The sequence below is a fragment of the Pelobates fuscus genome, chromosome 10, assembly GCF_036172605.1.
Source record: "Pelobates fuscus isolate aPelFus1 chromosome 10, aPelFus1.pri, whole genome shotgun sequence".
NCBI classification, from domain to species: Eukaryota; Metazoa; Chordata; class Amphibia; order Anura; family Pelobatidae; genus Pelobates; species Pelobates fuscus.
Window position 1 is genome coordinate 12,240,551 of NC_086326.1, and position 27,224 is coordinate 12,267,774.

The following is a 27,224-nucleotide window of genomic DNA, read 5'->3' on the forward strand; positions in this document are numbered from 1 at the left end:
ATTGATTGTGGATATGTATTTTTATGTGAATGTGATGTATAGTTTTAGAGTTATGAAAGTTGGGTAGAAAGTATGCTTTAACTGTATGTATAATTGAGTTTCCTCTCAGGATAAGGGGAGGGAATATGTGGGATGTAACTGATGTGTGAGTGGTTGTTTTATACCTCCCTGTGGGCGGACCTGTATTTGTAACAACTGCAATAAAAACCAGGCTGGGTGTGCCAGCACCTCAGATTCTGCTTGACCCTCAAACCGATGTGTCGTCTCGTTTTTGGGGGGAATTGGATTGTATGCTGACTGCCAGGAGTGTAAGCGGATTGTATGCTTTTCCTGTTCAGCTGATTCCAGGTTCGTGCGTTTCCAGTTCGGGAGTTGGAAGATTCGTACAGTTTGCAGTTCGGGAGATTGATGCTTGCAGTAGCTGCTGCTCTATCTGAAAGGGGATTATCGCCTAAACGGTTTTTATCCTCTTGTAAGTGAAACGGTCCGTTACAAAGGGCAATACATCCCAGGGGCCATAGTCACAGGGCAGGAGGTGGGCAAGCAGGCCCCTCCAAAAACTCATGGCAAACTCCTTTAAATGGAAGCGGGCAAGCATGTTTGCCACAGTATATGTATGTGTATTTGTGTGTGTCAGTGTGTATCTATGTGTGTCAGTGTATCTGTGTGTGTGTGTATATATCTTTGAACGTGTATATGTGTGTATCTGTGTGTGTATCAATGAGTGTCAGTGTGTATCTGTGTAGGTATGTGTGTTCAGTTTGTATCTGTGTTTGTGTGGGTGTATGTATCTGTGTGTGTCAGTGTGTATCTATCAGTGTGTATCTGTGTGTGTATATGTGTAGGTGTGTGTGTCAGTGTGTATCTGTGTGTGTGCCTGTGTAGGCATATGTTTGCATTTGTGTGTCTGCCAGTGTATGTGTCTGTGAAGGTATGTGTTTGAAGCTGTGTGTATGTGTCAGTGTGGGTCAGTGTGGGTACATGTGTATATCTGTGTATAATTGTGTTTCCGTGTCCCTGTGTGTGGCTGCATATGTGTACAGCCTCCTATCCACTACACTAGAGCCCTCTATACCTCTGCTACAGCCCTTTTCAACCCACCGCAGCCCACCACCAATACCCCGCAGAGATTTGGTTATGGATCTGCCACTGCTAGCAGGAGTCTTAGTTTAAGGTATTGTGAATTAGGGGAGCATTGATATTGTTGATAGGAAGTCCTGGTGGGAAGAGTAGATTGTGTTTTAGAGTATATAAGGGAGATGAGTGCAGGGAGATGTCAGGGAAGTCACTTATGTGTGTCCAGGTTCGGAGTGTGGGAAAGATGGTGGGGTGGGATGTGTGGTGCGATTGCAAAAGTACATTGTTTGTTTTTTGCCATGGGACAGTGTGAAACATTGAGCTTTCTATCAGTGCTTGATAGGTGGGGAGATAGACCATTTATAGATTCTGGATAGGATGGTAGCCGTATAGTAATGTTCCATGTGGTTTAAACTTCATATGGATTCTTGAAGGTTTATGCACCCAGATGAAGGTGGTGAAGAGTTGTCGAAGATTAGTGATGAACTTGGAAATGGGAACTTGGGAATGGCGATGGACAATGTTTGGAATAAGTACAATATCTTAGGTATGTTTATCCTGCATAGCCAATTAAAGTGTGGTTTGTGCCATGAAACAAGGTCTTTGGATATGGATTGGAGCAGTGATAGGTTAGCCGATAAACGGACCCTGAAGTAAGTGATTGCATTTTCTGCCCAGGTAAAGGGAAAGGTTGATTGTAAATGTGAGCGTGCAGAGTGAGTAGGATTTCACTTTTTGTGACGTTGACTTGGAAATTCGAAATTTTGTTATATGTGGATATTTCTTCTAGGAGTGGGGCCATTGATGAACTGAGAATGTCATTCGTGAATAGGAGGTCGTCGGCAAATGCTAAGATTTTGTATTTTCATTGTTGTACCTGGATTCCACTGATAAATTGATTGTCTCTAATTAATTTTAGAAAGGGTTCCATAGTAAGGATAAAAGGGAGAAGGGATAGGAGGCACTCCTGTCTTGTGCCATTTCTGATGAGAATCGGGTCTGACAACTGACCATTGATTCAAAGCATTATTTTCACCCAGTTTGGCCTGAAGCCTATATTCTGAAGTGTGGTCAGTAGTAGAGTCGAATGCACCCTGTCAAATGCCTTTTTGGCATTGACAGAGAGTAGAAGGCTGTCGGTGGGGAGGTTTTGTGTTGTGTGTATCAGATTCAGTAATTTAGTGTATAGCAGACCCTGGTTAACCCGGCTGGTTACCTCCATTATTAATAAATGGACAGACCCATTTCCCTCCCAGTAACTGGACAACAGACAGTTCCAGGGGTACAACAACAACTTTATTGGGCACAAGTGGCTTTATACTTTACCCATGCAAGGGGTGGAACACATTTCAAGACACTGTCCCCTCCCAGGGTCCTCCCCCACCGGGGGTTATATAACGAAACCGGAACCCCAGTCCCTTTGTCCCCTGATCCCTTCCCAGGGCCCCCCCACTCCCAGGGATTCCCCTGACGGAAACAGAACTCCAGTCCTTTTGTCCCCTGTTCCTGCCACTTAGTGTCCCCTCCCAGGGCTTTCCCCCTTGCCCAGGTCTTCTTACCAGAAGTCTCTGTATCTGAGGGACCCACCTCATAATCTCCCAGTGACAGAGAGCCCCCCAACCTCTGCCATTGTCCTTCAAAGGATGTCCCACCAATCTCAGGGACCCCCAGAATAGTAACCACCACGAACAGCCACCACTCGCGGTCCCTGTGTGAAACCAGGCAAGGGAAGCATCTCCTTTTGGGACATGAATGCTCCCCCTGGCTGGCTTTCGCCTATACGAATGGCAGCAACCCAGAGAAGCCCTCATAAAATTACTTCACTTGCGGTTTCACATTATGTTGCAATGAATTTCCATTGAATCCATTTGCAATGAATTTCCAATGAAATTCATTGCAAATTAGCTGCCTATATAATGTGAATAGCCAGGATTATTTACTCTACACTTGAAAAAGCCTACTGTTTGGCGAAACGCGTTGTGTATTTTTACTCTGTTTTATATTAAAGTATTTTGTTACTACCTTTTACTTTGGGTTAGTTCATTTACTTTATATGCTGCTGTTTTATCCTGGCTGATCTTTGTATCATCATTTTTAACAAGATCCAGTACTGCAAAAGAAATCCCTGGTGGGGATTATTCCACCTACGCTTGGTTCATAGAGCAGTGTGGCTGCTCTGAACACTGTAAGTACGTTTCTTTTTATCACTTTGTCATTTTTACATATGGAAAACACTATGGGCCCTCTCTTGTGATTTTATTTTTCATAAGACCGGCACTACAAGCATCACTAGAGGAATATCCTACACGTGGGGAGTTTAAATACCACTGTATGCTGTTTTACTCAGAGCTGGTTATAGCTCTCTAAATTGTAAGTTGGCACTCTTAGGACCTCTGTGTTGTCTGTTGTTGCAGTACTACCTAAGTTATTGCACCATTGGGTTTTTTTCTTTTATATATTTTATATGCTGACGTCTGTCTCAGAAGTTTTAAAGAATCGTGTGGAGACTCCAATTGCCCAGTTATATCCTACATGTGGGGAGTATCAAATACCACTGTAAGCTGTTTTACCTAGAGCTGGGCTTAGCTCTAAAAATTGTAAGTTGGCATTTCTCTACGTCTGTGTTGTTCGTGATCCTCTCTACCATACGGTTTTGCACTATTGGTCCCCCCCTTCTCTGCTTTTGTGTTTCATATCCAACCACTGCGATTCCAAAGCGAGAACAGAAGAACAGTTACTCAAGGTCTACACTGTACCTATAGAGACTTTCCTTTTTGTGTTATCGTTTTCGTTTATTTTATCCAGCGCACCCTGTATTTGTTGTTTTTTTGTTTTCAGGAATTTTACTGTGTATGTGGGAGTGTCAGATATTTTTGTATTGTTTTGTTTGGTTGGTGTCCTTCGTGTGCCTGTATACCATCATGTCCAGGGGGTGCGCCTCTGGCCTTAGGAATTGTATAAATTGTGAGTGTTTGCTTCCATTAAACAGACCTGCTTACCCCTTCATGAAGTCTTGGCTCATGTTTGGGGGATTGGAGAACTACACTCTGGGGATTGCTATAATCACTATACTCCCCAGAGTATCATCATTAGTGTGATGAGACCAATCTCGCCACATTGCATTGGAGGAGCCTGGTTGCCCGCCTGCTGCCTCTGGATTATGGGCCGGCAGCTAAAGGGTTAATTTTACTGTGCAGAAAGATTTATTTTTCCCTTTCTGCACAGCCGTTCGGTAGATGCTATCTACCGAACAAACAGCCTGTTTTCAACCTCCCCAAAGCCGTGGGAAGCCGGCCGGCGCCGTTAATTGGCCACCCAGAAGATGGAGTGTGCCCTCCATTTACCTCCCTGAAGCTGCGGTTAACCGCAGCTTAATTGATTGTTACTGGGTGGCCGCGGTTCCACTTAGCGGCCATTAGATGGCGGTGTTCTGGAGCTCCCCGGGCAGCCAGCGCTTTTCTGCCCGGCTTTCATGCACCAAACCCGGACACTTTTACGTGCAGGCACCACTGAACCTCCAGCCCCTGGTTCTAATTCGTATATATTTAACCGAATGCATGTAAATTCGGTAGTTTATTTTATGTGAATGTTAACCCAGATAGCTATGCCATGGAGCCAATTCGTGTAATTAAAGACTTTGGCTCCATGGCAATTAAACTGTATTCGTGTGGTCTGAGTGCCATTCACCTAATAATGTGCACTCAGACCTGAGCTATCTGGGGATATGTTACATGTCTGTGTTTTATGTATAAAAGGTGTCTTTATGTATTTTAAAGTGATAGTCTGTCTTTGTGTCCCCACGTGTGTAATGGAGTTTTTCCTTTGTCTTGGGAGATAATTGAATTACTTCTCCAGGGCAGAGAGGAGGAAGCCAGGATGCATTGTGGGGATGTTTTACTGCTGTATGTCTGTAATTGGTACTTGTCTGTCTTTTGTCACAGTCTTCCATCTGGTCCCCTAGGGGAGTGTCCACCAGGTGGGAGACCTGCATAAATACAGGGGCAGGTAGCCCTCAATAAACAGACCACTGCTTGACCCTCAACACGGAGCCTCGTCTCGTTCTTGGGGGGAATCACTGTATGCTGATAGGGACTGACTGCCAGGAGTGTAAGCCGCTTGGGAGCTTTTCCTGTTCGTCTGCTAGCAGCTATTTGTGAGGTTTCAGTTCGGGAGTTTGGAGTGCTACCTTATTCCCTTGTATGCAGTTCGGGAGTTTGGTGCATTCACCTATATCCAATTCGTGAGTTTTGGTGATTTTACAGTAGCTGTGCCTGTCTGTGTAAAGGTGATTATCGCCTAAACGGATTTTAACCCCTTGTCTGCTGAAACGGTCCGTAACAATTAGCTCTTGTAAGAGCTGTTCTTGTTCCTGGTTCCTGCTCTCTGGATTTAGGAGAGGTTTACCCACTGGAAGCTGGAGCCTGGTCTTGGATCCAGGGTGAGTGGAGGATGGCGAAACCCCAGACCAAGCTGCGGCGGTTCGTGTGGTTGGCGGTGGTTATGGTGTTGAGTGCGGTGCTGATGGTCCTTGGCGAGCACTAGCATCGTTCAACGGAGGCATCCAGTCGGGGTGGCAGGCTGTCTGTCACATTTGGGAACTGAACGAGGTGGGAAGCAATCCGTGAATGCTCCCCATGGATCTAACGAACGGGCTTCCACCCACGGAGGCACGCACCGAGGCTTCCCTTGCGGTTTGCGGTTTTAACAACTCCTTATGAGGTGCGAACGTTCTAAAACTGCATTCTAAATGGGATTTCGTGGGGGTCCCCGTTTGGAAGGCAAATGGAGTCCCATTCGTGGGCGGTACTCCCGAACGGGGAGCAGGTAGTTCTACAAACACAATTAATGAAATACAGGGTCAAGGTAGGGAAAACACACAAAAGGGAGGTCAGGGCAGAAACACACCTTGTAGGGTAACTGGGGCAGTTCACATTTTTGAGGGGGTTCCACTACATAGTGGTGTTATGTTTGGCCTCTCTGTTTGGTATGAAGCTGACTTGATCTGGATATATCAAAGTATGACGTAAGGGCTGCAAGCGGTTTGCTAGTATGTTCGTGAAGATTTTCAAGTCTACGTTTGCCAGAGATATCAAGGTGGATGTCAGGTACGGCGAGAGATATGGGTGTAGTAAGGTAAATATAGGAGTTTTTCAAGTGCAAATCTGTGTTAATGTAGGTATACTGATGTGAGGGGGCATGTAAAATGAATATGTTAGAGACGGTTGAGCCTGGAGTGTCTTGATAATCCCATTATAGTTCTAAATGGTCATTGTTGTGAACCTGTGTAGTGTATAGCATGAAGTGGGATTTAATGTATTGGTGAACTAGACCTGCTGGAATAAAGGTAGTTGGAACACATTCGATATCTTAGTTACAACATAAATAATCCATAAAAGTCCATCAGTACAAATATAGGTAAACTTAGGAATGGGTATGGAGGAGAGTACATAAGACAACATCGACATGTATAATGGATTCCAATGTCAAAGGATTATGACAGTACCTTGTGGAGATGCAGGGAGGGTAGATAGGTTACAGAGGAAGATAGTAATAGGGTTTGAGAGTAGGGGTAAAGTGACGAAATTAGAGGATTTCTGTAGGTAATAACACTATACACATTTGGACACCACTGTTATAGGTGTTGCATATAGATGAGAAGTACATGTAGGAGGAACAATGGGGAGGTAGTAGGGGAGTAATAGCAGTGCTGGCATACCTGTTTTTTGTTTTTTTCCATTGTATTGGTCATAGAGAATAGTGGTAGTATCTAGAGACAGGGGGTACCATTTGTTTATTTCCAAGGGGAGAGGAGCTGAGAGAGAGAAGGGTTGGAGGATTTAGAGAGAGCGCTGTAATAGATGCAATTCTATCTTAGTCTATGGGGAACAGTGTGGTGCTAGAAAGTTGCAGGGCTGCCCACGAGCGTAACAGAGGGGGTGAAGTTATACTAGGTAAACACAGGTTAATGCTACAGGTCTGCCAAATAGAGGCAATGGCAGTTCCTTAACTAGGCCAAGCTGCTTTATCTGCTGTGTCATGGAATATTCAGCAATTATGTGGGGAAAGGTGTCAGAGCCTATTCAGTCATGGAAATCAATATATGTAGAGGTTATGGCAAAGGGGGCATTGAGAGCATTAAGGCGGGTAGCGGTGCCCCAAGGGGGGAGGGTATAAGGAAGGAGGTAGGTAGGTGGGTGTGTCAAGGGATTTAAAGCGGAGGGTGCTATGAGGATAAAATTGGTATCAAAGGGATTATAACAGATTCTTTGCTAGCAGTGGTGGGAGATCAACTGATAAATGTAACGTGGTGATCACTGTGAGTTCAGTCCTGGCAGGGCCACATGTGATCTAGTTTAGTAGGAGTGAAACTAAGTCCGGGGTACTGTGGCTGCAACCGGATAACATATCCTGGTGAATAGGTGTGATGGAGCAGGTCGAGACTTGAGATTACATTAGTGGTGGTTCTCAGAGACAGTTTGCACAATGGTCAGAGTGCCAGACCCATTTAGTGAAGAGCTGGCTTTGTATCAGGAGAAAAGACTGTGTTGGTTGGGTCTGTTTTCCTCTTCTTTGGATGTTGTTGACAGCGGGATCTCTGGGGTAGTCTTGGAGCATTGGGAGGTGGTATTGGGCCATAACAGTCCTGGATGTGGACCTCAGGCAGGTCTAATTCTCACATGAAATCCAGAACATCATTGATCATGTGTATGGCATGGTTGGTAACTCTGTAAGTGACATTCAGAGCGAATGCAAAGCCCCAACAGTATTTCAGGTTTCTGGACCGCAGTTGATCAGTGATCTGTTTCAGTCAGCTTCAGGCTGGCAGTGTTAGCCATAATAGATACCGACAGATAGCTATAGGTGTATTGTGAAATAGGAGTGGTTGTTGTGACTGCCGCAGGGCTGTAAGGATGTTATTCTTGCAGTTGTAGTAGTGTAATCTGCAGACCACAACACAGGGTTTGTCTGAGGGGGCTCCTAATGGGTGCTGGTTCATGTGTGCTCTGTCAAAGGCTATGAACATATCAACGGGTTTGCCCAGAACCAAGTTGAAGAGCTCTTAAAGGAGTAAAGGTAGGTTTTCCCGTTCATTTTCAGGTAGGCTTGTCACCTGAAGGTGAAGGGAGTGTTCGGAGGATGTCAATATTTGAAATAAGTAATTTTATTGAAAGGGTGGGTTAGATAAACTGTAAAATATAAAAATCATGATAACAATGACATCTCCATAGGAATCTTTAATAGGCAGAAAAGAGGAGAGAAGAAAAGAATGAAAAGAGAGTGGAGGGTGGATGCAAAAAGGAGCAAAAAAAAAATGAGTGGTTTAAGGACGTTCTAACATATATGAGTACATGTCATACTGTTTTAAAATGATTTGAATTATTACCATGGTTTAGGTCAGGAGAACTGTAGTGTTTATGGTGCTTAGACTGAATGCTTAGGGAAAATATCAATTATTTCATATATGGCTGCCTTGAATTTTTCCATACTATGACAGATTTTGGCATCTATTTTAGCATGGTCAGCCGATGCTTCCAGGTACATGCACAGAGCTACATCAGCCTGAAAAATGTGGTTCATGGTTTTGTAGTTCAGCACCACTGTATTTTTGTTTGACCAGCAGTACCCCTTATGGGCAGATAAAGCTGCATTTGCAAATATCTGGAATGTGCTCTGCGCAATTATTTTGATGAGGCTTTGATCTAGGGACTTGTCAATCAGGAGTGCAAATACATACCCTTCTTTCCAGAGCCTTGAAAGCATCATGTCTACACATGCTCACAGTTTAGGGAATAAGATCCATTATCTTGTGGACATAATGGCAACTGATAGATTTAGTCGCTGTTACTGAGACATGGTATAATGAGAAAAATGACTGGGACATAGCAATACCAGGGTACTCTTTATATAGAAAAGACAGGGAAAGCAGAAAGAGGGAGGGGTGGCCCTGTATGTGAAGGATAGCATAAAATCTAGCCTAATAAAAGTTAGTGAGGTGAACATAGAGTCCGTTTGGGTTACGTTAGAATTTGGTAATCACACAGTAATTCGTGTAGGTGTGATTTATAGGCCCCCAGGACAATTTGAAGAGTTAGATAATCTACTAGTTGAGGAAATAGCTAAAATGACAATGAAGGGGGAAGTTATCATCATGGGTGACTTTAATCTTCCTGATGTGAATTGGAAAACAAAAATATCTGCTTGCGCCAGGAGCACACATATTCTAAACTCCCTACTGGGATTGTCTCTAAAACAAGTCATTGAGGAGCGAACTCGTAAAGAGGCCATACTAGATTTAGTGTTAACAAATGGAGATTTGGTACATGATATTACTGTAGGTGAAAGTTTAGGATCCAGTGATCATCAGTCAGTGTGGTTTAATATAAGAACAGTGACTGAGTCACACCACACAAAAACAAAAGTTTTAGATTTTAGAAAAACAGACTTTTCTAAAATTAGAATATGTGTAAAGGAGTCATTATCAGACTGGAGCAATTTAAATGGAGTCCAAGAGAAATGGGATTATTTAAAAGTTGCACTACGGAAGGCAACAGAAAATTGCATTAGGCTTGTCAGTAAAAGCAAAAAATTCAAGAAACCACTGTGGTACTCCGCAGATGTGGCCAAAATAGTAAAAAACAAAAAGTTAGCATTTAGTAACTATAAAAAAAAACCAGAGTGAGGAAGACAGAATGATCTATAAGATTAGGCAGAAAGAGGCTAAGCAAGTTATAAGAGCTTCCAAATCACACACATCACACACAGAAGAGAAAACGGTCAGTAAAAGAGGGGGAAGAGGATAAAGGTCTAGCTGACTGCCTCAATGAATATTTCTGTTCGGTATTTACAGATGAAAATGAAGGAAAGGCACCTCAGTTAAGAAAAAGGATAAATGAGTCATTTATTACACGTGAGTTTACAGAGGAAGAGGTTCTATTTCAACTGTCAAAAGTAAAGACAAATAAGTCAATGGGACCTGATGTAATACACCCAATGCTATTAAAAGAGCTTAGTGGTGTACTAGCAAAACCATTCATTTATTTAACCAATCATTGATAACAGGAGTAGTCCCAGAAGATTGGAAGTTGGCGAATGTTGTGCCCATTCACAAGAAAGGTAATAGGGAGGAGTCAGGCAATTATAGGCCAGTAAGCCTTACTTCAGTAGTGGGGAAAGTGATGGAAACCATGTTAAAGGATAGGATTGTTGAACATCTAAAAACACATGGATTTCAAGATCAGAGACAACATGGGTTTACTTCAGGGAGATCATGCCAAACTAATCTTATTGATTTTTTTGATTTGGGTAACTAAAGATCAGGGTGGTGCAGTAGACATTGATTACCTAGATTTCAGTAAGGCTTTTGACACTGTTGCACATAGAAGGCTTATCAATAACTGCAATCTTTAAGTTTGGATTCCAATATTGTTGAATGGGTAAGGCAGTGGCTGAGTGACAGGCAACAGAGGGTTGTAGTCAATGGAGTATATTCGAAGCGTGGGCTTGTCACCAGTGGGGTACCTCAGGGATCTGTACTTGGACCCATTCTCTTTAATATTTTTATTAGTGATATTGCAGAAGGTCTTGATGGTAAGGTATGTCTTTTTGCTGATGATACTAAGATATGTAACAGGGTTGATGTTCCAGGAGGGATAAGCCAAATAGCTAATGATTTATGTAAACTAGAAAAATGGTCAGAGTTGTGGCAACTGACATTTAATGTGGATAAGTGCAAGATAATGCATCTTGGACGTAAAAACCCAAGGGCAGAGTACAGAATATTTGATAGAGTCCTAACCTCAACATCTGAGGAAAGGGATTTAGGGGTGATTATTTCTGACGACTTAAAGGTAGGCAGACAATGTAATAGATCAGCAGGAAATGCTAGCAGAATGCTTGGTTGTATAGGGAGAGGTATTAGCAATAGAAAGAGGGAAGTGCTCATGCCATTGTACAGAACACTGGTGAGACCTCACTTGGAGTATTGTACGCAGTACTGGAGACCGTATCTTCAGAAGGATATTGATACCTTAGAGAGAGTTCAGAGAAGGGCTACTAAACTGGTTCATGGATCTTAACATGTATAACTTGGAGGAAAGACGAGACAGGGGGGATATGATAGAAACATTTAAATACATAAAGGCAATCAGCACAGTAAAGGAGGAGACTATATTTAAAAGAAGAAAAACTACCACAACAAGAGGACATAGTCTTAAATTAGAGGGACAAAGGTTTAAAAATAATATCAGGAAGTATTACTTTACTGTGAGGGTAGTGGATGCATGGAATAGCCTTCCAGCTGAAGTGGTAGAGGTTAACACAGTAAAGGAGTTTAAGCATGCGTGGGATAGGCATAAGGCTATCCTAACTATAAGATAAGGCCAGGGACTAATGAATGTATTTAGAAAATTGGGCAGAATAGATGGGCCAAATGGTTCTTATCTGCCGTCACATTCTATGTTGCTATGTTTCTATAAGGGCAGTATACAATTAGACATTGTCTCCAATCTAGAATAATTTAAATACCATTTCACTGATATCTTGTAGCAGTTCTCTTTCACTAGAGAACAGAAACTAATTTGCATTGTGTTATCATAAATGTCATTCCAGTTGTCCTTGTCACGTTACCTTTCATTGCCTAGGCCATGACACAGCCTGGGGAGGTCCATAAGGTGGACAGGGGCCCTTCTCAACTCCTCAACAGTTTTGACGCCAGCCGTTGTAACTCTGCCCCCTTTTATACTGCTGCGTGTGAGCACAGACATCATGATGCAACTGACTTCACGGACCGCCAAACTGTTTGATTTCTAACATTTTGGGAGGATGGCTATAGAATTAAAGCCACAGACTATAAAAATGTAACTTAGGGCATGGATCATTGTCCTGTTGTGGTTCTTCTTTACAGTTCCCAAGAGGGCATTATTATCTGTGTTTTTCTGGTATTTTAAACTTGGCTTTCCCTGACTATTCTCCATTCTGTAATCCTGTGGCTATTGGTTTCCGCTTCTCTGATTTCTGGTTTTCCTGACTCAGCTTGTTCCTGGCCATTCTAATTCTAACAACGATATTCTAAGAACCGGTATATGTTGTCTAATCTATTATCATATACACACTGCGTGTTGGGTCACTAGATAGTGTGACAGTTCTGATTAGAGACTTCTTACTGAGTATTCTAATGAACGATATAGAGATATAGATATGTAACTAAATGTTAATACAGTAGTGTGTTAATCCCTGTTTTTGTTGGATATGATGGCTTTTATTTGGCCATATTTTTATGGCTGAAGAAAGAGGAATTTCAAGAAAGCCATTGACAGGTAAAAATATTTTATTTATGTTTATTAGGTTTAGCCATCAATGCAAAAGCATGATAGCAGTAGTATTTAAGATGGTTTTCAGAAGTGTTTCTTTGGGTAGGTTTGAGGCTGGGTACTTGGGAAGTCTCTATTCAGGTAAAGTGGTAGAGTTATGCCATTCAGTATAAACCATTTTGCAAAAAAATGTGCTTTAGCTCCAGTACAATCCAGATTTGAGCTCTAGTAAATTCACCCTTAATGCCAATTGATATGAACAAGCCAAACAGAACATGCCTTTTTAAAGTGCAAAGTAATATCTTTTGAATCACTCAAACAGTGTAAGAATAACTTACCTTTGGAGGTACATCTGACTCCAAAAGAGCTATTGTTACAAAAGCCGAAAGAGAAATGTCATCATCAACTCCACCCTGTAACACAAGTTTCATCACAAGATAATTACAGTAATCTCTCTAGTAATGTTATCCACCACCAACTTATAAATTATTTCTTTCTAAATTATAATATTTATGATAACATTGTTAAAAGTTTTACATATGTTGTTATGCATATCAGCATTACTTTTATGTATTCCTATGAGGCTCACTCTTCCTACTAGTAGTTCTTATTCTGCAATTACACACACACACAAACACTTTATTAATTCACAATACAATAAGATGTCTTTTAATGTTTACCTATTTAACAGTGAAACATAAGAATAATTAATATATAATGAATAGTATTAATAAATAATATTGGTAAACTTAATTCCTTTAACATCACTTTGTGTTTGAGCCTCTCTCTTTTGTGTTTGACTGGTGTGTTTGCATATGATTTTGTTATTAATTTTCCTTTGCAGTCGAGTTTTATTTTTTTTGCCTTCCTTTGACTTTGAAACCATGGTATTTTATCTTACTTTCTTTCTTATTTTCTTTCTTCATTTAACTTCATGTAACAAATATTTCCCATTATAAGTATTTTCTTGAAGTGATAAACTGAGTATTTCTTATCTTTCGGTTTAAATATGCCTATGTTACCTTCATTGCATTATTGAAGAGTTTCCCAATGCTAAGGAAACAGCCACTGTCATTGCGGTGGTTTCTCAACCAATTAAAAGAATGAGTTAGATGACTTTCATCAATGAAGATGTAGGGACGGGCCTTACTGAAAGACTTTACTACAAAAGCAGTCAACCTGTAGGAAGAAGTGAAGTGAGAATAAATAAATCAAATAATACAAACTGTAGGGTTGAGGCAAATATGTCACTGGAGAGGTTTCTTATCTTCAACTAGAGAGAATATGTTGTTGTGTTTTTTACTTCATTAGTATATTTCTTCTTTCCTACCCTACATATTAAATCTCTCACCATGTGTTTCCCTCTCGATCACTTTTTCCAAACGCACTGTATGATCCATCATTATGTTTGTAGGTGAGCTCTCCTTGGTATCCTAAAACAATGAACAAATGAAATTAAACATTATTTTCTGTATATCTATATGTCTATATGAGAGCTACTTGTCAGTTTTGGAAAATACTAAAAGTTGATCTAAAATCAGTAAATAGAAAGATGAATGTTTACATCATGGTTATAGAAAAAGGGCTGAAAAAAACAACACAAATCTTAAAGTGTTACTGCAAGCACCATGTGACAACTTCAGGTAAATTTGGTTTGAAATGCTGCACCTAAAGAGTTAAAGCACAAATGTTCTGGAGGTGTAACTCCACCCCTGGCAGTTCTGGGCTGGCTAATGTTCATTTTGTTGTGTTATATCAAGCAATTTTTGCTTTCATATATATAGTATTTAATATCTTTTTTATTTATTTTCTTTTCCTTTTTCCTTTTTTCTGTTTAAGTAACCCTTGACATTCTGCTACAGGTGAGCATTTATAGAATAACCTTGATTTTGAGACAAAATTATGGTGGATAACCGTAAATTCCAAGTACCATAAATTATAAAAGTTTTTGGTGTATAAGATTTAGACTTGAGCTAGAGAGGTTGCTAATTTGAGATTTTGATTAACCCCTTAACGACGAGTGACGGACGAGGTCCGTCACTCAGGGGAAACCCTTAACGACAAGTGACGGACCTCGTCCGTCACCTGTTAAAATTAACCCCAGATCGCCGCAATCGCGGCGATCGCGGGGTTAATGGTGCTCCGGTCTGCCTCTGTATTAGAGGCAGACCGGGAGCACTGGATCCGGCTGTCCCAGCTCATGTGCCCGCTCTGACAGCATGTCAGAGCGGCACATGTGCTCAGTATACTCACCTCCACCTCCCTGCACTTCCGGGTTCACTGTGAAGTGCAGGGAGACGGATCAGTGCTGATCCTGCCTCCTAGTGTAAAAAAACCAAAGTTAAATTAAAATCCCACCCCCCTTTACCCATTTTAATAAAAAATTAACCCCTTCCCTGCCAATTGATCACTGACTACAGTGATCAATTGGCAGGGATTACATTTTACTATGATCTGATTTTTTTTTTAACCCCTGAGGGTTAATTTTTTTTAACCCTCAGGGGTTAAATTTATTTTATTAATTAATTTAAATATTTTAAAATTATAAATTTAGCTAGCTGGGGAGGGTGGAAGTTAGTGGGGAATTGGGGGATTTACTGTTAGTGCTGCTTACTGCTAGTTAGGGGTTAACGGTAAAAAAAAAGCTTCGAAAAATGTTAAATCTGTAAAAAAAAGTTTTACGAAAGTTTAGGAAACTTTAAAAAAATTAATAAGCAAAACAAAAGTTTAAAAAATAGTTTTAAAAAGTAAAAAAAGTTTTAAAAAGTTACAAAATGCATTTAATAACGCTCATTACCACTACACCTGGTACAAGCTAGCGGAAAAATGATCCCATGCTAAGGTTCAAAATATGCCTTTTGAAATACCCTGGGATGTCTTATTTAAGAAATGGTATGGCTTTATGGGGTATTTGGATTATATAGCCTGGTAAAATACTCTAAAATGGGACATGGGCACAGCGTAAAAATTTAAAGTTTGAAAAAAAATGGAATGGCTGTGTCCCAAATGTGCCCCTCCGATGTCCACATATACCTGGCAAAGGCACATACGGGGGTATTTGTGTACTCAGCAGACATAGCTGAGCAACATATGAAGTATTATACAGTGGTAGTACACATAAGGTTTGCAAAATATACAGTACAAACTCACTTTGTGTGTCAAAAAGGCAGAAACAACGCTTATTACCACTACACCTGGTACAAGCTAGCGGAAAAATGATCCCACGCTAAGGTTTAAATATGCCTTTTGAAATACCCTGGGATGTCTTCTTTAAGAAATGGTATGGCATTATGGGGTATTTGGATTGAATAGCCTGGTAAAATACTCTAAAATGGGACATGGGCACAGCGTAAAAATTTTAAGTTTGAAAAAAAATGGAATGGCTGTGTCCCAAATGTGCCCCTCCGATGTCCACATATACCTGGCAAAGGTACATACGGGGGTATTTTTGTACTCAGCAGACATAGCTGAGCAACATATGAAGTATTATACAGTGGTAGTACACATAAGGCTTGCAAAATATACTGTGCAAACTCACTTTGTGTGTCAAAAAGGCAGAAAAAACGCTTATTACCACTACACCTGGTACAAGCTAGCGGAAAAATGATCCCACGCTAAGGTTCAAAATATGCCTTTTGAAATACCCTGGGATGTCTTCTTTAAGAAATGGTATGGCTTTATGGGGTATTTGGATTATATAGCCTGGTAAAATACTCTAAAATGGGACATGGGCACAGCATAACAATTTAAAGTTTGAAAAAAAATGGAATGGCTGTGTCCCAAATGTGCCCCTCCGATGTCCACATATACATGGCAAAGGTACATACGGGGGTATTTTTGTACTCAGCAGACATAGCTGAGCAACATATGAAGTATTATACAGTGGTAGTACACATATGGTTTGCAAAATGTACTGTGCAAACTCACTTTGTGTGTCAAAAAGGCAGAAAAAAAACGCTTATTACCACTTCACTTGGTACACGCTAGCGGAAAAATGATCCCACGCTAAGGTTCAAAATATGCCTTTTGAAATACCCTGGGGTGTCTACTTTAAGAAATGGTAGGCCTTTGTGGGGTAGTTTGAATTTAAAACCTGCGAAGATGCTTGCAAATTGCACATAGGCCCAGCGTCAAAATTCAAAGTTCGGTAAAAACTGATATGGCTTGGTCTCCTATATGGCACTGTAGCTTCACGAAATAGTGCCAAAAACATTCATTGGGGATGTCTTTTTACTCAGAAGACTTAGCTGAGCATAATCTGGGGGTTTTGAACTTAGTGGAACATATGAAATATACAAAATGCCCAGCAAAAATGCAATCCATATGTAAAAAAATGCCCAAAATAATTTTTTACCACATACTTTGGCATATATTGGTGGAAAAATGGGGGCATGCTAAGGCACAATATGCACCTTATGAGATACCCTGGAGTGTCTACTTTTACAAATGGTAGGCCTTTGTGGGGTTTTTATGAACAGTAAAACTGTTATAATACCCCAAATGGAAGCATAGGCTCATTAAATCCGTCTCTCAAAACTCTACTGTGATTACTGAAAAGGGCAGGTCTCCTGTATGGCACTGTAACTTCACGAAATAGTGCCAAAGACATACAATGGGGGTGTCCTTTTACTCAGAAGACTTAGCTGAGCATAATTTGGGGGGTTTGAACTTAGTGGCACATATGAAATATACAAAATGCCCAGCAAAAATGCAATCCGTATGTAAAAAATGCACAAAATTATTTTTTACCACATACTTTGTCATATATTGGTGAAATAATGGGGGCATGTTAAGGCACAATATGCACCTTATGAGATACCTTGGAGTGTCTACTTTTACAAATGGTAGGCCTTTGTGGGTTTTGTTTGAACAGTCAAACTGTTATAATACCCCAAATGGAAGCATAGGCTCATTAAAACCGTCTCTCAAAATTTGACTGGGAATACTGAAAAGGAAAGGTCTTCTATATGGCACTGTAGCTTCACAAAATAGTGCCAAAGACATACAATGGGGGTGTCATTTTACTGATGTAACTGAATACAAAATAAAACTTTGTACAGGAATAGCACACACCAACTTTACAAAATACACATGAGAAGTTCTTTGTTATAAGTTTGTGTGCCAAAAACCCCCAAAAATACAATTTTACTCCAATATTTAGCAGAGGTTGGCGGTGAAATGGCTACGTAGAAAGTGTCAAAACACCTTAGGTAAATAGCCTGTGGTGTCTACTTTATTTAAATATATACTTTTGTGTGGTTTGTGACCTGTAACTACCAAAAAAAACTTAAAATCCCAGACACATTATATATTCTGTAAATCAGAACAACTAAATTAATTTATTTCTAATTACTTTCCTTAACCTGCACTAATTGTGCACAAAAACTGTAAAAAAAATCTAAATTTTTCATTTTATTTGCATTTTTCTGTATTTTTTAATAATAAATAAGCATTTATGTATATATATGTTACATCAAATTAAAGCCCTTTCTGTCCTTTAAAAAACGGTATATAATATGCGTCGGTGCAATAAATTAGTAAAATGCAAATTGCAGTTGAACGCAAACAGCAAAAAATGCAAAAAATGCCGTTGTCATTAAGTGAAAGACAAGCTTCTGAAGCTCTGTCCTTAACCCCTTAACGCCGTTACGGCGTTCTATGCCGTCGCGGCTTTAAAGGGCTTTAAAGCCGTTGCGGCGGAATAGAACGCCGTAACGGCTTGCAGCCCCAGGAGCTAGGAGGTACTCACCTCCGCCGCGATCATCTTCTGGGGGGCTGTCTGAGAGCCCAGGCAGCCCCCCTCCGGCAAATGAGGCCCCCGGGGGCCATGTGATCGCTCTCAAAGAGCGATCACATGACCCCCTATAGCTGGCTATGGATCTGCCAGCAGGGGGACTGTCTAAAATATTAGACAGTCCCCCTGCTGGTAGGTAGTGTAAAAAAAAAATATTAAACATATTATAAAATAAATTAAATGTATTTTTATATATATATAATATGTATATATTATATATATAATATATATACATATTTTATATATGTAACGTCATACGTAATGTATTTTAATATTAATATTAGTATATATATTAGTATTAAAATACACTTAGAATGACGTTACATATATATAATATATATATATATATATATATTATATATATAATAGATCTACATATATATATATTATATATATACGTATAATTACAATAATAAATAAATAAAATAATTAAATAAATAAATAAAATATTGAAACAAAATTTAAAATAAATTATATATTCATATGTAATTTCATTCTAACTGTATTTTGTTATTAATCTATATATATTGGAAACAGAATACACTTAGAATGACATTCTATATATATCTATCTATATATAAAATACAAATAACCGCAAATATATATATATAGATAAATACATATAATTACATAAAAGATTACATTAGTATACACGTAGAATTTATATACCTATAAATGCATATATATTAAAATTCTACGTGTATATTTAAGTAATTTTTTAACATAATTATGTCATTTGATTAATTAAAATTTGATTGACATGCCTGACAACACAGGGAGAAAGTGCAGAGAATTTAATTCGCAAGCACTATATTTGACCCTGTAACTCTCCAAGACACCATAAAACCTGTATATAGGGGGTACTGTTTTACTCGGGAGACTTCGCTGAACTCAAATATTAGTGTTTAAAACTGGTAAATTGTATTACAACGATGATATTTTAAGTAAAAGTGAAGTTTTTTGCATTTTTTACAAACAAACGGCACTTTTATGGACTATATTATTGTTGTAATATGTTTTACTGTTTTAAAAACACTAATATTTGTGTTTAGTGAAATCTCCCGAGAATAACAGTACCCCCCATGTACAGGTTTTATGGTGTTTTGGAAAGTTAGAGAGTCACATATAAGGCTTGCATTTCATTTTTTTCACATTGAAATTTGCCAGATTAGTTATGTTGCCTTTGAGACCGTATGGTAGCCCAGGAATAAGAATTACCCCCATGATGGCATACCATTTGCAAAAGTAGACAACCCAAGGTATTGCAAACGGGGTATGTCCAGTCATTTTTAGTAGCCACTTAGTCACAAACATGGGCAAATATTAGTTTTTTGCTTTTTTCACACAAAAACAAATATGAACGCTAACTTTGGCCAGTGTTTGTGACTAAGTGGCTACTAAAAAAGACTAGACATACCCCACTTTCAATACCTTGGGTTGTCTACTTTTTCCAAATGGTATGCCATTATGGGGGTAATTCTCATTCCTGGGCTACCACACCGTCTCAAAGGTAACATTACTAATCTGGCAAATTTCAATTTGAAAATGGAACGTTCTATATTTGACCCTGTAACTTTCCAAAACACCATAAAACCTGTTAATGGGGGGTACTGTTGTACTTGTGAGACATAGCTGATTACAAATATGTGCATTTTGTTGCAGTAAAACCTAACAGTATTATGACATTTACAGCTAAAATGTGAGGCGGAACGACAAATTTAAAAAAAAAAAAAAATAATTCTCAGTTTTTATTTTATTTTATTCATAATAAATTGTTTCATATACAAATATTTTATATGAAATGAAAGCCCTGTTTCTCCTGAACAAAATGATATATAATAAGTGTGGGTGCACTTAATGTGACAGCGGTGAATTACGGTTGAACAGACATATAGCGCAAATTCCAGTTCTTGTTTACGTTTTGTTTTGATCAGAACGTGTACTATTGACTCCGTCCTGAAGGGGTTAAGGGGTTAAAGAATATATGTTTATTTAGGTTATCATATTTACTTTTAGTTATGTGCATTTCCCTGCTTGTCTCTAATCAATTTACTTACTTATTAAAAACAAGATACAAATTTTTCTCATTAATTTAAATTTTTATTTACATCAATTTTTATTTACATTGATCTTATTTTTATTTTTTATATATGTTTTCTTTTTCTTTTTCGTTTTGACTAATTGTAGAATATTGCATATTCTATGTTTCTATTGATTATATATATGGATGTGTGGATTGACATAAGTAACAGATGGTATCAATAAGTCACAAGGCTTTCTTTGTCCGAGAGCTCTGGAATGTGGATTTGAGGGTCTTGTCCTTATATGGCAAGAGTATGTTCTGACGTCAGTATGGGCACTTCTATATAGTAACAGAGGGACACAAGGTCTCTCTCTCTTGGCTCTCTTCTCTCTTGGCTCTGGTCTCTCTCTGGGCTCTCTCTGGTTCACTCTCGATGTAAAGATGTAAGGGTATAAAGAAGTCCAGCAATTACCATCTGCTGTTGAATGTCCATTATCCTGTAATATCCTTTGTTGTTTTATTATGTATCAATAACTAAGAATAAACCTGAAGAAACTGTAAGTCAGATTGCGTATTAGTACTTTTCAATAATATACACATATATTATTGTGGCGAGCATTTTGCCCAAGACTATATATACAAAAGACGTATATATATCAATCAACTGAAGACAAGAAGAAATTAAGATTTAACTGTGAAGATTCCAAACCAGTTTTTACACTAATCACCAGTGTTAATTAGATAATATTATGCCCTCTGTTTAGAATAAGTAACAAACCAGTTATAATTAACATGGTTGTTAATTTTACAGTGTTAATAAAGTTTACTTTAATGATGTCATTACGCATGGCGTTCCACCATAGGACAACGTCATGACGTCAACCCGGAAGTAGAAGGACTTTTACCGCCGGAATCGGCATTTAATGAGCGGTCTCCAGCAGCTAGACACGGGCCATTGAAGGAACAACATTTCCCGAGCGCGCAGCCCGAGGATTGCTCAGCAGCCAACAGTACACTCATCTGAAGATTATTCAGCCGCCAGGAGTGGATTCAGCCGTTTACCAGCATTATCGTCCACACTTCATTGCTATGGCAGAAATGGAGTACAAATCTCTAGTAGTTTTGGTCCCTAGGAACAAGTTCAACTATTGGAGTAATTATAGAGCTCATCTGAACTCCCTACTACAACTCTTTAAGTGGTGAGATCCAACCATATTTATACTGGATACGTATATAACATATTTTCAAAGGACTGTTTTTCTCTCTTTTTTCCTTATTTTTTACAGTTTTTTTCGTTTTTTTCTTTTTTCCTTTCCTTTTTCCTTTTTTCCTTTTTTTCTGTTTTTTTGTACATACACTATTTTTCTAAGGCATGGATCCATCAGAATACTGGACATTATAGAGTGCTATGCATAGCCTAGGTTGTGTAGACAGATTTTTGTATCATATATGAATTCTTTAGGAACTGATCAGTTATCTTTTTTGATGAAATGTTATGGATTGAAGGAAATCATCAGACTTCTATGATGTATATAGTTTGTAGATATGTTAATTCAGATATGAAGTGTATAATTGATTACATTTCACCTTTTTTGCATATTGAATAGTAACTCATTCATTCATTTTTCATACAGATAACTTTATTTGAGTGCGGTATTTAACTTTTGTTGTGTTGTAATGTTAATTTTGTGCATATTGGGTATCTGTCATGAGTACACATAGCATGCTGGCATCAGATGACCAACAGCAACAGTACCCTCTGTGTGCCACCCAAGCCCTGCACTTACAATGACCTTCGGGATGTTTCTATCCCTTTGGTGAGGAAGGAGTGACAACACAAAAGGAGAATCAGCCTACAGGTAGAACTTGGCCTAGGTGTTGGATGGAAGCTTTCTTTCTTTCTCATATTCCCAAATGGTTTGCCAGTATTATTATTATTTTTTTTTTTTAAATGAGAAAACACTCCTGGTTGACCCCTTGTCTCATTATTGATTCCTTTATCTCCCATTTATTCAAATACCTTGATATTTTATAACAGCAACCTGTCAAAAAAATTAAATACTAAAAGTTTGTAATTCAGAATCTGGATGAAATGAGCTGGGATCCGAACTACATCTTATTCACTTGTGATGGGTAATCTTTATACACTATTATCCCACATCATGAAAATTGGCAAGCATCTGAAAAAATACTGGCACAAGAAAATATTATTTCAGATTATATTATACCATTTCAACAAATAGAATACATTAAGGAAGGCATACATATAATTTAACTAATAATTAGTTCTGGTTAATGGATTAATTTTACTTGCAAAAATAAGGGACAACTGTGGGAGACAGGTGCTATGCTAATATATTCATGGAGAATTCGGAATCCACTGCCATTTGGAAGCAACATGCTTGGAGTTCGAACCTGATCTCATATTATCAATGTATAGATTTATATTGTATCGGTAATGGCACTAAAGTAACCTTAGAATTTTTAATTTTAATTCAAATTATATTTCAAATGCTTTTTTACCTCAGAATACAACAAATGTGTAATTTTTTTTAGACCTTTTACTTTATACCTTATTCCTTTATACTCACACTTTTTTTTTTTTTTTTTTTTTTAAAAGAGGTTTACCCTATGCTTGATACTTTCAGCTTAAGATGATAGCTTATTTCTTGTGAGTGCTGTACTTTTTATTTATTATCACTTATTCTCAAATGGCAATACGGCAATACTGCACTATTGGTTTTAATTTATTCTGTGATTTTTTTTTGCATTCCTTCAAAACATGATTTATTACTCAGTTCCTACATAACTTTCTTTTTTTTTCTTTTAACATCTTTATTGAATTTTTCTTAATATACAAAAATTTATTTTGTATAACATACAAAAAATAATAATTAAAAGTACAAAAAGGAATATAACGAGACAGAAAAAGACCTAGCTCTCACCATGAGAGAAGAGTCATATATCTGACATACAAATATAAGCAAACAGTTCACATAGATGCATTTACATTTGTAGACACATCTTCAAGAAGGGGGTTTCATTGGATCTCCCTAACACAATCCAAGAATCTAGAAAAGCAACCTAATATTCCATGATCTTACTCAAGTACTCAGGGGCCAGTATAGCTGCATTCCATTTTTTGAAGCCATGATTCGCAACTACACTGATTCTTGGGATCTGAATAGTAATAACTCTATCTTCAATTGGAACCGGACCTGTGCTTTTACCATGTCCCATTTCAAGAATATAGAAGTCTTCCAATTTTGCGCAATAATTATTTTTACTGCGGTCATATAATGGATAAACACAAATGCTTCCCTGCTTTGCAATCTATTAATACATAAATGAAGCAAGGAACTTTCTGGGGCTTTGGGAACAGGTGTATTTATTAAATATTCTAACTTTTCAAAAACGTCTGAGAAAAGTCCCGTCACCAGATTTGTAGAAAAGAGCCATATTGTCTTTTATACCGGCAGCATATTGGGGAGCATAAGCTATACATTTCGACTAGCCTGGCCAGTACCAGACACCATCTATTCATTACTTTAACAGCATTTCTCTCAAATTCAAGTCATGGATATATGTACATGTTTTAGGTATAATCGAACACCAATCCTCTTTCATAATCTTTATTTTTAGCTTTTTCTCCCACTTCTTATATATCAGGCTTAGTTTTAAAGATCCATTCATAGCTATTGAAGATACATTGTGTATATCTTCATTTTTAAGCAGTGAGCATATCGTCTTTGCTCCCTCCAAGGGATTAGTTAGAATATGTTGACTTAAAAGCTCTTGAGTCTGATATATGTAAATAGTTCCTCACCAGGTAATTGAAATACCAAATCGGGGAACAGTTTAATTTTATCATTTATGATTAATTGGTCTAATCTTAATATCCTTTTTTGGATCCATATTTTTTAAGGACAAATCTCCTATATAAAATGGGATATATAAAGTTTTAATGTTTGTCGGGATTTTATTTTCCATTCCAGCCAATCATTTTACCTTCTTCCACCCATTTAGCAGTACCTCTCAACAGAAATTAGATTTCTTGGAATGAATTAACTGAGGGTCCAAAGCCATAAAAGAATGCTCATGTCTGCTATATCACTTATCCAATTGTGTCCTTTATATGTGAAAAATTAAATTGGAGTAATATGTATTTTCAATTATTAGTAAGCCTAGTCCTTCATCCCTGTTGTTTTGCATTAAGTATGTTTTATTAATCCTAGGTCCTTTTTCCCTTCCATATAAAATTAACAAAGGCATTTTGGATCATGTCCAGCCAAGGTATAGTTATTTTTAAGGGAAGCATCGAGAACATATAGGACCATTTTGGAAGAAAATATGCATTAATCAGATGTATTTTTCCCCCCATGTGAATTCTATATGTCTCCATTTATTCAAAGCAGAGTGCATTGCTCAGAGAAGACAAAGGTTTTTTTTTTTGTTGCATTAAATCCAATACATCTCTGGTTAGAATTATACCAAGATACCAAGAATATAATTTTTTGCCCAGGTAAAGGTATATCGATATTTAATAAGATCTGTGTTTGTTTTATCTAAATTGATATCCATAGCAATTGATTTACTTATATTCATTTTATAGTTAGAGATGGCCATATAGGAATCAACCTCCATCATGTGACAGATCGGATAGTGTCATGAACATATCATCTGCATAAAGATTCTGTTTTAAATCTCTTTGTTTTATAGGGAATTATTTTATTAAATAATTATTTCTGATATTAATAGCTAATATTTCCAAAGCTATGACAGCGGGCAACCCTGTCTGGTTCCATTGTATATAATTTATGAATGTACATTTTTTTTACTGCTCCCCCTACTAGACCACCATTTTTCTGCTTCCATTGGGCACTTCACACTTGATCTATGAATAAAATTAATTTAGTGACTGTCCCCTACTAATCAATCTTGTTTTTTCTGGGCGCTGTTGATGGACTTAAAAATCAGTAATCGAACATGATCAGCCTTGGTGCATTTACACATCTCCGAGATTATTAATTTCCCTGCAATTCACTTTCAGAAGAATCATATTCCAATCAATGTACCATTCTAGTCTGTGGCATACTCTGTGTTTGGTTTCCCAGTAGGACCACTGCCCAAAATGAGCAAGTGTTTTCTGTTACAGGGAATATTCTATACCCCTTAAACTAACAAATGTCATCACAACTGATGGAGCAAACAGCCTTTCACAAGTTTGATTTGTTCAATTTAGGTTGCCCTGTTCCTCTGTTAAATACATAAGGCCTCATCATCTCCTAGCTGAGATCCAATTGGCCACTCACCTCTCCCTTAAAAGTGGTTTCAACATTTTTAAAAGTATTCTAAAATCTGACAGTGATTAAAAAAAAATATATATATATATAATCTAATTACATTACACCTGTTGCTGCTGCATTTGGCTCTGCTGTACCTGGCTGAGTCATGCAGTGTAACTAGCTTGTAACACAAACACACATGGGTGAAGCTGGTAGACCACATTTTTTTTCCCACACTAAAGGACAGCCACTCATGGCCCAGACAGGATGCGTGTAAAAGCTTAGCTCTTCTCTAGGGTTTAAGAGGTGAGAGTGGTATTAACTGCCCAGTGCCCATTTACTTTTTTTTTTTCATTTATTGAAAATTAGCTTTTTATAAATTAAATAAGACCTGCTACTTCTCCTTTTTTTAAAATACCTTTCACTGTAGTGGTCTTGTCCTTCCTGGCTGAGCCTTGCATGTTAACTATGTCTGCTACCTCAAATTATGCAAAAGTTGTAACACCAATCTTTCCAAACTAAAGGACATAAAAATTGGCTGGGTGTGGTCAATTAGCGACATGTTCACAATTTCCTCCCTGAGTTGAATCATTTCCACACATCCAGTCTGTAGCATCAGTGAATATCATTCAGTGTGGGAAAAAACAACGCCCCAACATAAACTTCTCCCAACTTCATCAACGGAGATAGCAGGTACCGCAAGACTCAGACAGTTAGAAGGAAAGAAATTTTGCCAGTATTATGGTTGTAAGAGCATTATGAGTCGACAACATGGTTACCCCTACCCTAAACCGTGCTTTAGTAAAACACTGTTGTTTGGTTCATGTAATCTTTTAAATAGAGAATTTTAGCTCTTGGTTTCTCACCAGTCTCTAGAAAAGTCTTGGCTTTATTCTGGATCTCATCATTCAGTTGGTGAGTCTTCTCCAGATACTGTAAAATGAAAATATTGGGGACAAAGAGCACCATGTTTTGTTCCCCACAGCCACATGGCATGGCCAGCAATCTGTCCAGGTTCTGCATGGCTTTTCCCATCTGATCTCCTATAGACAACAAACCCAAAATAAATGAGGACAAGATTAATCAACTGAATCTGTGCAACACAAGCTAATTGTATTAAAATGACCATTAAGCTCTGTAGTTAATGGGAGGTGGGAGGAATATCTAAATTAAGAAATTATTTATATTGGAATATGGATATACCATGTTTAAAAGAAATATATTGGTTGAAAATAGTGATGGTGATCGCCATAATCAGTGCTTCACTATGGGGCTTCATTGATTTGATCAGGTTTTCTGACAGTCATTAGAGCAGGACTTAACCCTGCAGTGTACACATCTCAACAGAGAGCATTGCAAAGAGGACAGGGGCACTGCAACCAGACCAGTTCTTGAGTTGAAGTGGTCTTGGTGACTATTGTGTTCCTTTAATAACAGCACTGGGAATGGGCCATTTGAGGGCAAACCATTCTTAACACACACTTCACTTAACACGGATCGTAAGGATCAGAATACTAGAAGTCCTTGATTAGAACCGTCCTTGATTTTCCCATGCTTTTTTTAACACTAGTGCAATGCAATGTGTATATAATCTCTAGATGTGCACACATTTCTTCAGCTGCATTGAACAAATCAAATGCCTGTCCATCTTTTGTTGAACAAATTAATTTAGGATTTGCCTGTCCAGTGGCGTCGCTAGGGGGGGGGGGCCAGATGGGGCCATGGCCCCCCTACAT

At 38.3% G+C, this 27,224-nt stretch overlaps 1 protein-coding gene across 1 annotated transcript in view; it reads right to left on the reverse strand.

Annotated features, from left to right (window-relative positions):
- Positions 1–27,224, reverse strand: part of LOC134575464 (alpha-2-macroglobulin-like) — a 248,467-nt gene that overhangs the window by 33,458 nt on the left and 187,785 nt on the right. The window contains exons 24-27 of the mRNA XM_063434757.1: positions 26,355–26,531; positions 13,738–13,819; positions 13,409–13,565; positions 12,725–12,799 (exon numbers count right to left, since the gene is read on the reverse strand). Of these exons, the coding sequence (XP_063290827.1) occupies positions 12,725–12,799; positions 13,409–13,565; positions 13,738–13,819; positions 26,355–26,531 (491 nt within the window). The remainder of the gene's footprint in view (positions 1–12,724; positions 12,800–13,408; positions 13,566–13,737; positions 13,820–26,354; positions 26,532–27,224) is intronic.